Raw genomic sequence first — 18,174 nt, forward strand, 5'->3', positions numbered from 1 at the left:
CTTTGATAAAAAGGCCCAAGAGTGATATCTGTCGTCTATTACGTCAGCCACTATGACTGATTAACCTAGACGTAAAATGTTTCCAAAGTAATTGGTTATATACCAGCTTGGCGTTTACCAGCAAAAAATGCTGTCCTGCCGAGTTCCTACGGGAGATACCACAAACAGAAACAAACAGAAACAGAATGACATACTATGTATTGGTTTGAAGATACGTTTGTTGGTGGGACTTGAGCAGTAATTGTACCTGGGAACTACTACTCAAAGCATAATATTATGTTGGGAAAATGGGCACCGTTCAGAAAATATACATTTCCTTCATGTTCAATATCTAATAGTTTGTTGAATGTTGGTTGTCTATTCACATTGTAATGATTGGAAAGGGTGCTAATTGTAAATAATTTTTAGGGAAAGTTTACACTCTAGAAGATATAATAGTAATAGTATGAGTAGATATTTTATTAAAAGAAATATGAATATCAATGGAATTTTGTAAACTTTAGCATGACCGGGCTGATAAAACCTTTTATCTCAAAATTTAAAAATGTTGAGGGCAGTGTGAAAAAGGCTGCATTTTAAAAATATATCAATGATCGCAGTCTACTGATACCTGTGAAGAACTCTTTCAAAACAAAAGAAGGTGGCCACCCACCCATGTTATAACTATAAAATCTAACTTATTCTGAGCTGTCATCAAAATATTTGAATTCAGAGATACAAGGTTTTATCAGCCCACCAGCGATAAGAACCTTCCAAAGTAAGTCTTGCCAAATGTCACTGTTTGTATATCGTCTTAAAGGCCTCAACCAGATATGACCTTTAAAGCTTATGCAGATTATCTGCATGGTCCATGGTTTTGTACTACGGTACAATCCCGGGGCCGCTTCCATTGATGAGTGGATACCATGCCCGACCATGGGGTCTCGATAAGTACCCTAAACAAGTAGTTTCCATGTTCTGAAAATGCACACCTTAACAAGTATTGGAAACAAAACAATATCCTTGGCAAGTATTCTCTGAATTGAACCCCTAAACAAGTACATCCATGTATTAATTGTTTTATGTCACAGACTTTGGTCGTGGCCCCACCTCCTACACCTCACGCAAATCGGACTCTTAACACTTACGTGTTGCTGCGATCAATTGCAAATATTCTGTTGCACTTTTACAAGTGATAGATCAATTTTAACCGGAGCAAATCAGATTACACTCCTTGTTTCAAGAAGCAGATAAGCAATCAATTGTAAATTCACAATTACTTTTAAGACTTGTGATTGATTTAGGGACAGAAAATAACCTTGCAATTGATTGCAAGTTTCTTGCACAACCCCAGTACTGTTGGGGCAAAAAGTTCATCCTTTTTAAAACATTTTAGTCTTTTTTATACCCTCGCAAATTTGACCTTAAACACGTAACTTTCGTAGCGAAATAGATACCCTTTTTTCATTATTTTAGTGTTTTTTTACACCCTTATTACATTACGTACGTAACGTGCCCTTTAAAAAAAAAGACATCCTTTTTACATGTTTTTTTTTACCCCTAGGGGTACAATTGAACCGCTTGAGAATACTGGCCAGGTTTTTTAGCTTATCGCACCATGTCTCTATGTGGTTGTCTACTTTCCTTATTTGTAAAAAATGCTTGTATTGTTGACTTTTAAAAAGGATGTCACCATTCTGGCGAGTAACGATGTATTGTACATGATGTTTAGATCACTGAAATTTGCTGAAGAAAAAACAGAAATGATATTATCTTGTATAAAATTTGACAAAAATTGTGTTTAAAAAAAATGTAAAGAATTTTTAACTTGCATTTGGGACTTTTCTTTAAATCTTAGCATTACAAAGTTTCTTGTTTATGCTAATCTCAAAGATGTTATTTCATGTACTTTGTCAGCCTTGTGCACTTAGATAAAAGTATGTGTGCTAACGCATTTGTATTATGATATATGCAATAAACTAAGACACCATAAAAGACAACGATTTGAATGCCTCTCTGATGCTGGTCATTTCTTTACCGTGCCTTGATAACCAGGAAATAGTAGAGAAAGAATTAAAGTGTGTCAGAAAACGTAATACCCCAATCTTTTTTATGAATTACTTAGCAAATTAGTGTCACCGCATGAAGTCTACATGTATCACTCATAGGTACAAGAAGTGCAGGTTCATAGGTCACAAATCACATCATGGCCCCGTGACACAAGGGTTAGCGATTAATCGCTAAATGAAATGGCCTATCAGGATCGCCGGTGCATGCACAATTTGCTCAGTGGACTGACTAGAAACCAATCAGAATCCATCATTCAAATGATTAATCGCCATTAAAACCTTTGTGTTTCGGAACCCAGTAGTGTATTTGGTGTTGTGATAATTTGTCCAGGGTTTGGGAGGGGAACACTTGAATTTAGAAAGAGTCAGGGGTGCAGGCCCCAAAACTGAACCCATACTCTTAAGAACTGAAGTTGCTTTGAAATGCAGGGCGTAAGAATTAGATGGCCCTCTGCCAATGGGGTCGTTTAGGAACTGCAATGAGGGGTTTAGGAGCGGAGGAGAACATGGGGGTATCACTATCACTATCATCATCATCTCATCATCACCACCACCATCATCCTCAGCAGCATCATGCTCATCATCACGAACTCCACCATCAGCATTACCACCATCATCATCCTGATCACCGCACTATGCTGGTAAACAGAAGCAAATGTCATGGAACCTGATAGGTGACAACATTTGCTCCTGTGACATTTGCTCCGGTCTTGATACCTCAGTGGGCATGGGGTTAGAATTAGGATTGTAATATAGTTTTTGGTTCAGAATAATGTAACAATAAGGATTGGGGTTTATCTAGCTTTGGAGGTTAGATTTTATGCTGGGCTTAACGTGCAGATTTTCCATCGGAGCAGTTGTCGCCAGAGCAAATGTCATAGAACCTACTGATTTTTGCAATTTTGAAACCCTTTTCAGTCTACTTGCGTATAAAGCCCCCCTTTTTTTACATGATTTTACGGACAAGCATGGTGTGGTCCATCTTGTAATGACAGGACCCCCCCCCCAAAAAAAAAAAATCCTCAGAGACCTTGTAACAATCAAGTCAGTCGCACATACAAGTTTTAAGTTGTTTCAAATGGCATGTTTTTATTGCAACAAGGTAAACTACTATGCTACTCCAAACAATCATAGTCAGGATTACAGGATACAAACATTTTGTATATAAGATTATATTCTGTTATATTATGTATAATATCAATATATTATGCATTTTGTTGTATAAAGAAATTTAAGAATATCACCTGGACGAATTATACCCTGAATTATACAATATCAATATAATTTTCTCCAAAAATATTGTTTACAATACTTCTGTGTGCATATTTTCTGTTAAAACATGTAATTTCAAATTTTCTAAATATCTCCCATTTTCAAAAATTCTATGCCATTCTTAACACAAATATTTTAATATTTTGGCAGCTTTCCCTCAATCATTGAACAACTTGTTTGTTACTGTTATGGACCCATCAAATCATTTACAGGTGTGCATGGGGGCTTGGTCCGCATCCATTTATGCAGCAAAATTGATAATTTTCCCATAGTAAAGGTAAACAATATAATATGTTTTATTAAATGTGCTCACTCAGCTATGATAAGGTTACATCCAGGGGCGGATCCAGGATTTTCCAAAAGGGGGGGGGGGGCAAATTTTTCGGAGGAAAATTTTGACAAGCAAAAAAAAAAAAAGAAGGTTTTTACCCCCAAATAAAGGATATTTCGTACCCCCTGGATCCGCCAGTGGCTACATCCTATTATATCCATATATTCCGCTGACAAATATCTGAATGCATGTTTGAAAATAAACTTACAGGATTTTACAACCTCACAATTTGGGAAGAATGAACATATCACAAACTGAGCACATTGAACCATATAAATCTATGGAATGTGTCAGGAGATAGATGATTAGCACTTCATGATACACCAAACACATAATTACTTTAGATTTGGCATCATAATATCCCTAATGACCCTTGTGACTTTTGAAAAGTGAAATTTGTGCATTTAAAATGCTTTTATGTACCTTCTTTATTAAAGGAGTAATATATGAAATTTCTCCACAATTACAGTATTCAACTACAAAATATTCTATTTTTGCATAACAATTTCTTCCATAAATTGACAGTATATGCCTGATCAATAATTGTTTAAGAGTTATACATGTACTAAATGACTTTTAAAAAGGTGCAAAACAATTTACCAACAAGCCATATAAGAAACAAAGAGATATAAAAACAGAAATATGCAAATCATGAAGCGCCTCCCAACTACAAATGCATACCATACTCTATATCGTTCAGAGAAAATGTTGCTCCTTTGCTACCAAGATCACTTCCATAAAGTTGGCAGAGGTTAATATTTCTCACAAACAATGGTTTGTGCATCAATAGGTACCTTCAAAATGTGCAAACACAGTTATTTACAAGCATAATAGACAAAGTAAATGGACACAATAAAAGCATTGAACACCTTCTAACTTCTGAAGGTGCATGCTCTGGAAACTTGTATGTAAGTCAGATAATCTATTTTAGATAGCTAGCAGATACTAACGGCTGATTCGTCAGTAGCTGGTTACATCATATTCATTACAAGCATTGTTATATTTTTATACCTGTTTATCTCGGATGAAAATATACCAGTCAAAATTTTTGGCAATGAAGAAGGAACAAAATTCATTTTGCTTTTTTCATAGAGCTGGCCAAACATGGAGATTAAGCCATTCGATTAATATTAAAAGCATACATATATACAAAGGGTATAAGATTAAAGGTAAGGTATTGCAATCGATTTTTAAATGCAATAAAATAAGTGTGCAGCATTGTAAAAATAGTTTTGCACTCAGTCGTCAGTTGATATCACACAAATATTGACTGAAAGGGTGTGTAATATGTAGATATTTTCCCGAAGCGAAAGCGCTTAAGAAAAAATATAATTCCTCAAAAAATATAAATCTGGTGGTCCAAAGAATGTTATTCTACACAACCTGTCAGTCAATATTTGTATCAACTGACAACTAGAGTCTCATGTTCTTCAAAATTACAAATACAGGTGTATATATATATATATATCTGACAAAAAAGCACCATTATTATTCTCTCCTCTTATAATTCTCCATTATTTTGTTTTTAAATGCATAAATAAAACAAAGCAAAATATTTCAAGTGAAAATGACATGAAAATGAAAATAAAGGACAAGTTTTACGGTAACCAGACTTTCAAAGAAAAAAAATAAATAATGAAAGATAATAAATTAATAGAAGAAAGACAATTAAAAGGATGACCAACACAGTCGAATGATAAAATAATTGTATATGACTATAGCCGACTCTGCATAATTCAATCTTCCATTTAATAATCAAATAATCATTACACTCAAAGCATTATTTGAGACAAGGATATGCAAAACGTGCTTCTCCTGTCCCAAGAGACTTGACTTTAAATCACCTGTAATTATGAATTCTATGTTCAGTGGCGTGAGTTGTGCAAGTGTTGTTCATACAAAATAAAGCTTAAGATACTCTTGGACTGACAACTAATTTGATATTTTTATTTATCAGTGTATCAATTGGTTTATGCCTGTTCATTTTTCTCAGTAGTTTGATACAAATCAGAACTTATACAATACACACTCCTCTTCAGTAATACAATTGCCAAGACACAGGACATGTTCTTATCAACATAATATCTGTTTTATAGGCCTGAAAAAGTGGAATAATTTATATACACACATCAGAAATGCACCATCATTGAATTACTTTAAGACGAAACTAAGGAAAAATCTTATGTCCAGTTCCTAAATTGAGTGATTTGCTTAGTTTCAGTTGTGAGATGATTAGTTTGACGATTCAATTACTATTTCATTTGATATAATGCATATAAAGTTGCCGTTTTGTTTTTGTTTTACCTTGTTATGTACTGTACTCTGTATGGAGATAAGTATTTAGTTTTATATTGTCTTTATTGTCTATATGTCTTGGTGCACTCGTCACAAGCTTTGCTTCCGAGTTGCTACCTCCATTTTACTGTATCTTTTAGAAATGTATTAATGCTTTTACATTTGGAAATAAATGTTGAATTGAATTGAATTTGAAATGAAAATGTACTTGATAAGGTACTAGTATGCATTTATAGATTGTTCCTTAATATTCAGGACAACAATTTGTTTAGTAAAATATGCAAAAAGGGTAATAGAAAGTAGATACTGAAAGGAAAATTGAGGGTAAGAGATGCAGGGGAAATAAATCAGAAAATGCATCATATACTTTACATGAAATCATTGGGTTTACCATAACAACGCACTACAATCAGCAAATGACTCATTTAAATGAAGATTCTCTGTCCCCTCTCTTTATTTCAATATTAACCCCCTAGATATGTCTTCCTCTGTTGAATCAGGCTAACCAACATCCAAATAACATGAATATGAACGCAGTCACTGAAAGGCAAAAAAAAATAACACTCCAAGGCTCTTTTTATAAGGAATATTGCTGGAACTATATAACAATGACATAGATGACAACTGACAGATATCACAATCTTTTAAATGTGAAGTAAAGCAAATCTTTTATTTGATCCCCAGTCTCGGTCAGAGTCTATATCTTCAGTGGCTTGATTGCTGCTCTTTGGTGTTGCTCCTTGCTGCTGTATTCCCTTCTGCTGCTGACCTTGACCGGGCTTGGACTTCCTGGAGGACTGTTTCGATTGTTGACCATCACTAGCAGACATCTTCTGGCCAACCTTCCTAGCATTTGAAGTGATGAACTTATGCATTGAAACAAAGAGCTGAGATGCTATTGGTGTGTCTTTGAAGAACATGACCACTGCGTACCTATTGGGTGGTACTGAATCATACCAAAGTGTCATGTACAAATTGTGCATTAACAGGCCATTGAAGAGGATAGAAGCATCACGACAGTCTGGCAAGGGACTCTGAAGCAGTTCATTGAAGCAGATGCCATAGTATAGGCACTGCTGCCACTGAGAAAAGCTTTGAGAAATAACAGGATCAGGTTTTCTCTTTCTTAGCCGTCTTAGAGAATGGCTGAAGTTGGTGTACATAATCTTGCATTCACTCTTCAGATCCCTTGATGGAGCAGAAGCTGCACATTGCCCTTGTAGTTCAGATGGTCCTCCATCTTTGCACATTCTGTTTTGTCTTTGGGTGTAGAGATAGACCCATCCGACAAGCAAAGAATTGATATGAAACTCATTGTAGTGGGAGTGTTCTGAGTTCATCCAGTATAACATCACAAGAATAGCAAGCTGGAAGGCAGCAGGGAACGTCAGAAGTTCCATGTGTGATGTAAGATTTGGTGCAAGAGCCTGAAGCAATAGTTTCTGCTTGTCTGTCTCATGGAGTGATGGAATTGCAGCCAAAGTGGGAAGCTCCCCATACCCCTCTAACAAGTCTAATGGGGAAACCTTCTTTCTCTTTAACCCACCTCCATCTCTAATATACACATGACATTCACTTGCTCCTTCATTTCCTTGCCTCCTATCAGCAAGGGCAATCCCAGACATCACTGAAAATAAAGCCTCTGATGGAAGCCAGACACTAGGCCGTCTTAGATCTTCCAATTGGACAGCTGAAAAACAGTATCCCATGCTCCTGATATTGATTAGCAAGCTGTCGATAGACCCTTCCTGATGAGCAGCAGCCACCCACACAGGTATCCCGACTGCAGTACACAGTTGAGACTTTGCTTGGAAATCTCTTGGATGTCTTTGTTTACCAAGGTAAGACACAAGGTTAGAGGAATCGTCCCTCGTCTGATACATTCCAATTGAAGCTTGTAAACAGGGCTCCAGGTCCTCATTTGGAAAACACTTCAGCACATCTTTCAAAATATTGGTAAATGACCTGTGTTCACTGAGCCAGCAAAGGAGATCCTTCAACTTCTTTTGCCGCTTACTGCCGGTGCTGTCATACTTTCCGTACACCTCGCTTGAAAGAAATGGATCCAGTGAGTCAGGATTAATATAGTCATTGCCAGCCAGTGTGGCGAAGAGAGGCAGCGACTCTTTTTTGACACGGAAGAAATTACAGAAATTGTTGACTTGATAGATGCGACTTCGAATATAGAATTTTCCTTTTGACTTCTGAACAACTGGCCACTTCAGCAATGACAAAGGAAGGTAGCCGCCAACAATATCCATTACCATAAAGTCACTATCTTCTCCTACCACTGGACACTGCCAATGATTGGCCAGCATGGCTATCTCTTTGTCTCCTTCAAACTCACTGATGGCAAATCCAATGTTCATCTCGGTAAGAACCTGCTTCACTATGTATATATCTAGTGGAGACAAAAACACAATGTCTTCTCCATCGAACGCATCTTTGATTGATGAGATTGAGTCCCGAAGACGGTTTACCATGGTGTCGTGCTTTTTACCATCAAGGTCAAAGCATCCATCAAAGACCACATAGGGGGTACAGTTGCACTTAAGGAGACATTGGAAGAAGTCTCGGATCTCACTTTGAAGCTCAGCGTCAAGCAAATAATATACAAGTCCAAAACCATCTATAACAATCTTGGTATCCTGGAGGCAGAAGTCTTTGTAAAGTACTCTAGAATATGTGTTTACAAGTGAAGTCAAGCCCCTGATACCCATATTTAGATCCGAGTGTGCACGTCAACTGACATTAAGTCTGCCCTTGGTTGTATGCTGAATGGGCACCTGAAAGATATGAAGTTTAAAATTGATAACAATCATCAATTTAGTCAAATAAAACATCTAGTTGGTTTACCTATTCTTCATGATATTGGTATTTGCTTGTGGGCATGAAAAGTAGAAGGCACTATGGACTTTTACCAGTTATGAGGGGTGATCTCCACTTGTCAAACTTCCCCAGTAGATGGCATCCTCATGTTATCTGTAAGCAGTCTGTTGAAGTATCTAGCTCCTAATTGATTTTCAGTAAGACAGTGGCCAGTCCATTAAAAAAATAATGTTTATGCAAGCCAGAGAGGTTAAAAGTGAGAAAAAATGTGATAATTATATTACTATTTGATACAAAATGTATACATAAACCTTTAGAATGATATGGAGGAAATTTATTTCAACCCGAAAAGAAGGATTTTTCTCTTAACAATCCACTACAAATTACAGTCTTGATTTGCTTTCAAAAAGATAATCCTCCGTCAAATTGACAATTATGCTTAGAAATAGGAACTTTCCAAGAAGAAACCTCAATATATTTTGCACACAAAGTTTCATATCATTTCATATGATCTTGGAAGATGCTGCTTGTGTCTTTATGAAATTATATAACAAATCTTGATGATTGGGTATTGTGAGCTCAAGAGCCAAATTGCAACTTGATAGATTATGGAGAAAATATGAAATTTATGAAAGAAACAACTCCCATTTACAGTAAAATTGTCCATTTGAGGATTAATGCAAATCTGAATGTGATTAGATAATGTAGATCTGTGCACTTATATAATAGCACTTTGCTAGGAAGGAATTCTTTCTAGAGTGGAGAATGTGCATGTGTGGAACAACCTTTAAAAGAAAGACACAAAAAAAGACCCAAAAAAAGATGACTGGGGTAATGTAGATATAAAGTGCATGATGGAAACACTGTATCAAGCAAAATACATAATCATCATTATCAATATTATATCATAAGAATTTGTCTTTCTGAAACTATCAAAAATTTGTCATTTTGCAATCTACTTGGATGGAAGTTTTTTAAATACTTGTAGATTCTCTCTATCTCCCTCTTCATTTATTTCCCATGAGTTGTCTTCCTCTGAATCTGTTTATTCAAGTTAATCAACATTCAAATAGCATGAAAGTGATTGAAATCTAAAACCAAAGGATCGCTATAAACACTGAAACTCTTAAAAGGAACATCAATGAAGTTAAAAAACAATGGCAAGATTCATACAGAATAAAGAGTATAAAGTATGCATTAGATGCATAAGAAACAGACAAATGAAACTATACAAATGAATTGTACGTACATGGAACTTTCAATTCATCAGACAAAAAAAATATCAAGAGTCAAAAGATACAAAGTATTTAGAGGCATGGGTATCAACTCAAATGTGTGATATAAACAGTAAACCATAAAATGAAACTAAATGACAGTCTGGAAATGTGTCCAAGATATATAGACCACTAATGTCCATGTCTGCATGCTCAGAATCAATGGTAAAAACAAGAAAAACCATGAAAAATAAACTCCAGTTTACATTATCAGTGAATGAGTAATTGCACTTGTAGAAAGAGGCTTTGTGGGAATCAAATGTGAAGTTGGACAAATCAATTTTACATCAACAACAATTGACCATTACTCTAGTCAATGATTTTACTGGCAGGATATAAAAAGGGAATATCACAAGCACAATTTATCTAATAATTTTAAAAACAGTATGGATAATTATGAATGTACTTGTCATTGAACCAAATGAGTATGAACAAATTATCATACTACCATATAGCCTATGACTACTATGCATTGCAAATTATTGGAGCAACAGTAGATATTACAAAGAAATTATTTTTCTACACAATCTTTGTGTACAAAAATAATGTATAAATTTAACATAATAAAAAAAAAATCACATACCCTCCCCCCACAAAAAAAAAGAATGAAAAAAAAAATCCACATGAACTAGCATACCAGATTGCACATTCGATTATTCACTAAAAAGCTTTGTTAAGTAAATCTAATCCAATCACTTGTCTTTCACAAAATATTTATCTGACAAACGACAATGGTTAACAAAATATCACAATCTACAGTGCATATCAAAAAAAAGTTTACACTTAGAAAAAATCCTGTAAAATTATATATTGTAATATCCAGAAGATTTTTTCACATTTTAAGATTGGTACAGATCCATTTAAGCAAATGACAATATAATTGTTGAAAAATATTTCTGCTTGAGTGAGCACCACTTACTTTTGAAAAGTTAGTGAAAAATGATTTGCGTAGAACTTTGAAATAGTTATGCGAATAAAAGTAGACCTTAATCATGAAGAACACGGGGAATTTAGCTAGTAAAATTTATTTGAAGATATCTTTTACCTGTTTTAACTTGTTTCCTTGCCCAAAACACTTTGAAGAGTGCATTGCACCCCACACACCGAGGCCATCGTGACGATATTTGCTTTACACTCAGCTGTGATTTACATGAAATGGCTTAGGCTTGATTTTCATTTTGTTAATCATTGTCAAGCTTGGGAAAAGTGTGCAGAAACAAGTATTAAATGTAAAATGAAATGTAAACCCACTTTAAATGATAAAAGACTTAGTAAAAAAAATGCTGGAGATGTCTGATATAAACCTTTGTTCAGATTCAGTTATGTCCTCAGATCCAGCTTGCACAAAAAGGGGAAAGGTTGTGCTTACTAAGTGTTGAAATTTCAATGTGGGTGGCAAAATTGTTACAAAATGCTTGAATGTATCCGTTTATTTCAAATGGCTAAAAGTGCAAGGGAAATGTATGAGAAATGTTCCGCAGTGTAAGTTTGATTTCGCCCTTTCCCCTCGACACAACGTGAAAATGAGCATTTCTGCGCAAACAGATTTCTGTGTGCTTTAAAAAATGGACAGTGCTCACTCAAGTGTAACATTCTGTCAAAACTTTTACTTTCATTGGATAGATGAGACCCAAACCCAAGATTATACGTGAAAAAATTACCCACATGTTGTATATTTTTAAATTCCCAGGGCTTTTTCAAAGTGTAAACCTTTTTTTGATACGCACTGTATAATGTTACTGAAGTAAAGCAAATCTATTATTTGCTCCCCAGTCTTGGTCAGAGTCTGAATCTTCACTGGCTTGATTGCTGCTTTTTGACATTGCTCTTTGCTGCTGTCTTCCCTTCTGCTGCTGACCTTGACGGGATTTAGACTTCCTGGAGGACTGTTTGGATTGTTGACCATCAGATGATTTAGCAGACTTCTTCTGGCCAACCTTCCTAGCATTGGAAGTGAGGAACTCATGCATTGAAACAAAGAGCTGAGATGCTATTGGTGTGTCTTTGAAGAACATGGCAACTGCCCACCTATGGAGGGGTTCCCTACCTGAAGCATCCCGAAGTGTCATGTACAAGCTGTGCATTAACAGGCCATTGAAGAGGATAGAAGCATCAGGACAGTCTGGCAAGGGACTCTGAAGCAGTTCATTGAAGCAGATGCCATAGACAAGGCACTGCTGCCACTGAGAGAAGCTGTGAGAAATAACAGGATCAGGTTTTCTCTTTCTTAACCTTTCTTGATGGTGGCTGAAGTTGGTGTGCATAATCTTGCATTCACTCTTCAGATCCCCTGGTGGAGCAGAGGCTGCACATTGCCCTTGTAATTCAGATGGTCCTCCATCTTTGCACATTCTGTTTTGTCTTTGGGTGTAGAGATAGACCCATCCGACAAGCAAAGAATTAATATGAAGATCGTTGTAGTGGGAGTGTTTTGAGTTCATCCAGTACAGCATCACAAGAAGGGCAAGCTGGAAGTCCACAGGAAATGACACAAGGTCCATGTGTGTTGTAAGATTCGGTGCAAGAACCTGACGCAAAAGTTTCTGCTTGTCTGTCTCTGGGAGTGATGGAATCATCGCCAAAGTTGGAAGCTTCCCATATCCTTCCAACAGTTGCAATGGTGAAACCTTCTTTCTTTGGAATCCATCACCATTTCTAATATACACATGACAGGTTTCTGCTCCTTTACCCTTATTACCTTGTAGCCTTCTCGCAAAAACAATACCAGACAACACTGAAAACAGAATCTCTGACGGTAGCCATGCACTGGGCTGTCTTAGATTTTCCACTTGAATACTGGAGAAACAGTACCTCTTACTCAAGACATTGATCAGTAGGTTCCCAAATAAACCTGCCTGGTGAGCTATGGCTACCCATACTGGTGTCCCTATGACAGAACACAGTTGAGACATTGATGGGAAGTCTTTTGAAAGTCCTTGTCCCTCAAAGTAGGGTAGAAGGTTGCTGGAGTCAAGTCTTGTCTGATACATTTCCATGGAAGCTTCAAATGAGGGTTCCAGTTCTTTCTTATTTGTGAGGGATTTCCACACATCTTTCAAAGCAGTAGCACTTGATCTCCGTTCACTTAGCCAGTAGAGAAGGTGTTCCAATTGTGTCTGTCGTTTATTGCCACTGCCACTGCCACTGTATTTTCCATACACCTGGCTTGAAAGAAATGAATTCAATGACATAGGATCAACATAGTCATTGCCAGCCAGTGTGGCGAAGAGAGGCAGCAATTCTTTTTTTACATGGAAGAAGTTACAAAAGGCATTGACTTGATAGATCTGACCCACAATGAAACACTTCCCTCTTCGGGACCTCTGAACAGTTTTCCACTTTAGCAGTGTCAAAGGAAGGTAGCCTCCAATGATATCCATCACCAAGAAGTCACTGTCTTTTCCAAGGACTGGACAACGCCAATAGTTGGCCAGGATAGCTATCTCTCTGTCCGCCTCAAACTGACTGAAGGCAAATCCCACGTTCAGTTCTGCAAGAACCTGCTTCATAACACAAAGACTCAGAGGAGGCATCAAAAGACCATTCCCTCCATGAATAAGCTCTCTAGCCATCCTGATCTTATCCTTGAACCTGTCCAGCATAGTACCATGTTTCTTATCATCAAGGTCAAAACTGCCATCAAAGACCACATACGGGGTACAGTTGCACTTGAGAAGGTTCGTGAAGAAGTACTGGATCTTGGAGCGAAGCAGTTCATACTCCCCACCATGTGACATACGGTCTGCATGTTGAATTTGAGAAATAAGGTACCACAGGAGTCCAAATCCATCAATGACAAGTTTAGTATCCTGGAGGACGATGTCTTTGAAGAGCTTCTTGGAGTGATTCTCCGCCAAAGTAGTGAGACCCCTGATACCCATGTTTAGGTTTTCATGTGACTTGAAGTTGACTGCAGTATGGGATGTTCATTGCTCAAGGCAACCTGGGAAACAACAAAACCAGAAAAAAAATTTTTCTATGAATCCTCACAACCTACCCCATATCGACTGGCTGATTTAAAGTATTGAATGCAAAAATAACAGTTTGACCTCACGTGCAGGGTTGAAATAAAAGAGTTTTTATTTTAAAAATCAAATAAAACATTTTTTCTTGTTTAAAACTTTTCCCCCCAAGGAATGATGCAATTTTCTGTAAACTATACACTTAGTACAGTATGATTTAAGCTCTTGATGTTTTAAATAAGAGATGACTACAATTTTGTTAATGAATTTCCAACAGAAAAGTTCATATTTCCCCCAAAATTACTAAATCATGGAAATTGAATGCCTACAAAAAAAAGAACACTAAAAGTAAGTTGACATTTTATTCCTAATTCATGACATGCAGACCTGCCAACCTCTGGGAATGAAAAAGTGTATTCTGTGATAAAAAAAAGTGTATTTTCCCCCAAAAAAGTGTATTTCATAACAAAATGCGTGGCGCACTCGCTCATCGCGGTGCTTAAGCTGCATGCAAGCTAACATGCGCACTGCTCTTGCAGATGAAAAAAACAAACATTTAAACATGTGTATATCTCATAATCTCACCCTGGTCTTAACAAAATGATTGTAAAAAAAACAGTTACCTGAAATTACATTGATCTAATAACCATATTTGTGTAAGTTTTATGAAATAAAGAAATATTGAGGTGATTTTTCTCAATAAATTACGATTTTGTTTTTTTAAAAGAAAAAACGTACTGCCGTATTTTGGTTGCAAAAACGTACTAAATACGCCAAAAACGTACTGGTTGGAAGGTCAGTACATGTACATAATAGTCCCAAGGTATATTGAGTCTTGTCAATCTAGGGAGGGGGAGAAAATTTGCACAATGGAAGAAATTGACATAATCTATGGGGTTTGAAAGCTTAACTTCATTACATAAATATGCTTTATTTCATTTGAATCAATTATACCAATTTTAGTGCATGAAATACAAATTGAGTTCAAATCTTAAAATAAAGCCCTTTAATTTTTTAATTGAGGAATTCTGATCAAAGTCATATTAAAAACAAGTGGAGCGCCTCTGGCAGTCTCACCTGCATCACATGATTCAATATAGCAGCAGTGCTGACTTTCAAAAATTACTATAAAATAATTATTCACAAAAAAACACCATTCATATAATGATACAATACTATGTTCACTGACCTTAAATTACCTTTGACTTTGGTCATGTGACCTGAAACTCACATGAGATGTTCAATGATACTTGATTCCTCTATGTCCAAGTTTTATGAACTAGATCCATACACTTTCAGAGTTATGATGGTTATTCAACAAATACCCCCAACATGGCCAAAGTCCACTGACCTTTGACCTTGGTCATGTGACCTGAAACTATCACAGGATGTTCAGTGATACTTGATTACTCTTATGTCCAAGTTGTATGAACTAGACCAATAAACTTTCAAAGTTATAATGGTAATTCAACAATTACCCCCAACTTGGCCAAAGTTCATTGACCTCAAATGACATTTGAACTTGATCATGTGACCTGAAACTCGCACAGGATGTGTAGTGATACTTGATTACTCTTATGTCTAAGTTTCATGAATCAGATCCATAAACTTTTAAAGTTATGATGGTAATTCAACAAATACCCCCAATTTGGCCAAAGTTCATTGACCCTAAATGACCTTCGACCTTGGTCATGTGCCTCAAAACTCAGGCAGGATGTTTAGTAATACTTGATTAATCTTATGTCCAAGTTTCATGAACTAGGTCCATATATTTTCTAAGTTATGATGACATTTCAAAAACTTAAAGAGAAATTCCAGTAGTTGCAGTAAACACTGATTTCATGAGAAAGTCTGTAAAACCAGGCTTAATTGTCAGTATATCATCGAGGATCTAGATCTGGTACAGTTACATAAACTGAACTTTGTGAAATCTTGAAATCTACGCTGAATAATGTTCAGACTGAACTTCCCCAACACAGATAAGCGCACGTGGGACAGTGTATAATTATTGCTTTGAGCGTCGGGCCCGACGCTCGACCCGAATCCTGTGCTTATTTGCTGATTTCTCAGCAATTACACAATTTCTTCCAGAATCCTTTGGCACATGTGTTTTATTCATACAAACAGACACTTTGGTGGTCATTTCATTGGATTCTGTACGAACTCATTTTGATATCGTTACCAAAACTAGCATTTACCTTTAACCTTAGGTTAAGATTTTGATGTTGATTCCCCCAACATGGTCTAAGTTCATTGACCCTAAATGACCTTTGACCTTGGTCATGTGCCTCAAAACTCAGGCAGGATGTTTAGTAATACTTGATCAACCTTATGGTCAAGTTTCCTGAACGAAGTCCATATACTTTCTAAGTTATGCTGTCATTTCAAAAACTTAACCTTCGGTTAAGATTTGGTGTTGACGCCGCCGGAAAAGCGGCGCCTATAGTCTCACTCTGCTTCGCAGGCGAGACAAAAATCAGTATGAAACGTTGTTTAATGTTTTTTACCTTTTTTCAAATATTTCTTCTGTACATTTGTTAAAACTTTTTTTTGTTATTAATGGAAATTATTGGCAATAATTTTCCAATCATTAACAATAAATAAAAATAATGATACAGATACAAATTTTGGCAAGAACTCACATTGGGCTTATACATGAAATCTTTGTTTTTGAGCAATTCAAAGTCCAATAATATGCACTTGTGGTGTATATTATAACCGAATACCCATGCATGCATCCCAAAAATAGTCTTGAACGATATGGCATGGTCCTGTCGTGTTTATGGATTTCTCATATAAATTTTTGAGGGGGCCATTAAGGTCTCCTGGGATTGTTAGGGTTAAGGTTTGCTAGCTGATTATCTTATACTGTTTAAAGTACTTTTCTTCATCTTAACGAAGCACAAAGTTTCACCTGATTTCATGTGTACCTCAAGAGTATGATGACAGCAGTGGCGTAGCTAGGATTTTTTTCGTGGGGGGGCACTGGGGGGGTCCTTGCTTTTTCAGGGGGGGCACCATTTTTTCCGGTGTGTGTGTATGTGTCACAAGGGCGGTGTTTCCGACTTTCGCCAATAGGGGACGGTGCCCGAAATTATCTCCACCTATATTTTCCCCAATCAGTCACTTCTTAGTTTTATTCTTATAAAACAACATAAACATGAAATATTCTCATAAGCCTTATAAAAAGTGCGAGCGCGAAGCGCGAGCGATTTTTTTTTTTACTTTCATGTATTTTGTCCTGAAAATTTGATATTCTGGGCAATCATTTATGTGTGATCGTGAACAAGATTCGTATGTAACTAGATGGTTACTGCGAACGCCAAGCGCAGGCAGAAATTTTTTATTAACTGTTCTAGCATTATCGAAAAGGGACATGTTAAGGACTGCTTACAGTTACCCACGAAGACCGTATATATTTCAATAATGCGAGCGCGAAGCGCGAGCAATTTTTTTTGACATTCCGACCTAAAAATTGTCATTCTAAGCACTTTTTGTATTAATAAATGGGATAGGTATGTAACTAAACAATTGATGCAAGCGCGAATAGGATATAGTTAATTGGGTATCATTAATAATGCCATCGTGAAGCGTGAGCAGACAATTATTGATATTCTGATGTGAAACTGGATAATTTAAGTACATTTTAAATAAAGAACATGCAGGCTATCGCGCATGTTTTAGATTTAGACCTAGAATCTGGGCAGTCCGAATACAGTTGTTTAATGGAACATTATGGAATACACGTAGACAATATGAACTTGGCAAATCAAACAATGAGACCACGCAGCGTGAGCTTTAAATGCTGATATGTAGACCATAAAACGGACCATTTACAGAGCACTATTAAATCTGTAAAAAAAAAAAAAAATGAAAGCTCGATGTCCGAGCTAAAATATGTTTTGTATATTGACTTCAAAACTTGCTCCAAATCAGCCTATTGAGCAAGATATGAATCTCATCGAACAGGCAATTCTGGCGCGAAGCGCAAGCAAAAATTTTATATGGTAACATGAAAGATGTTTTATTTGCAAGTCTTCCCCTCACATTATTTCATTCACTAGTCTTCCTCCTCTTATTTTCCTCTTCTTTTTTTCTTCTGTCTTTCTTCTTTTTTCCTTTTTTTTAATTCTTTCTCCCTTTTTTTCTTTTTTTTGCTCTGC

General features: G+C 36.4%; 2 protein-coding genes across 2 annotated transcripts; both read right to left on the minus strand.

Moving 5' to 3' along the window:
- Positions 1 to 3,110: 3,110 nt before the first annotated feature.
- LOC135153192 (protein asteroid homolog 1-like) lies at positions 3,111 to 8,956 on the minus strand. The gene is made up of 2 exons (XM_064095461.1): positions 8,868 to 8,956; positions 3,111 to 8,732 (listed from the first exon to the last, which is right to left on the minus strand). Exon 2 carries the CDS (start codon positions 8,664 to 8,666, stop codon positions 6,591 to 6,593), a length of 2,076 nt encoding a protein of 691 aa, XP_063951531.1. The 5' UTR covers positions 8,667 to 8,732; positions 8,868 to 8,956; the 3' UTR covers positions 3,111 to 6,590.
- LOC135153191 (protein asteroid homolog 1-like) lies at positions 8,877 to 14,548 on the minus strand. Its single transcript, XM_064095460.1, has 2 exons — positions 11,777 to 14,548; positions 8,877 to 8,958 (listed from the first exon to the last, which is right to left on the minus strand). The coding sequence occupies exon 1, from the start codon at positions 13,928 to 13,930 to the stop codon at positions 11,786 to 11,788; it is 2,145 nt and encodes a 714-aa protein (XP_063951530.1). The 5' UTR covers positions 13,931 to 14,548; the 3' UTR covers positions 8,877 to 8,958; positions 11,777 to 11,785.
- Between the last annotated feature and the right edge of the window lie 3,626 nt (positions 14,549 to 18,174).

This window comes from Lytechinus pictus, chromosome 2, assembly GCF_037042905.1.
Source record: "Lytechinus pictus isolate F3 Inbred chromosome 2, Lp3.0, whole genome shotgun sequence".
NCBI classification, from domain to species: domain Eukaryota; kingdom Metazoa; phylum Echinodermata; class Echinoidea; order Temnopleuroida; family Toxopneustidae; genus Lytechinus; species Lytechinus pictus.

Excerpts from the sequence above, each read along its gene's own strand:
- LOC135153192 (XM_064095461.1), bottom strand. The coding sequence starts at position 8,666 with ATGGGTATCAGGGGCTTGACTTCACTTGTAAACACATATTCTAGAGTA.
- LOC135153191 (XM_064095460.1), bottom strand. The coding sequence starts at position 13,930 with ATGGGTATCAGGGGTCTCACTACTTTGGCGGAGAATCACTCCAAGAAG.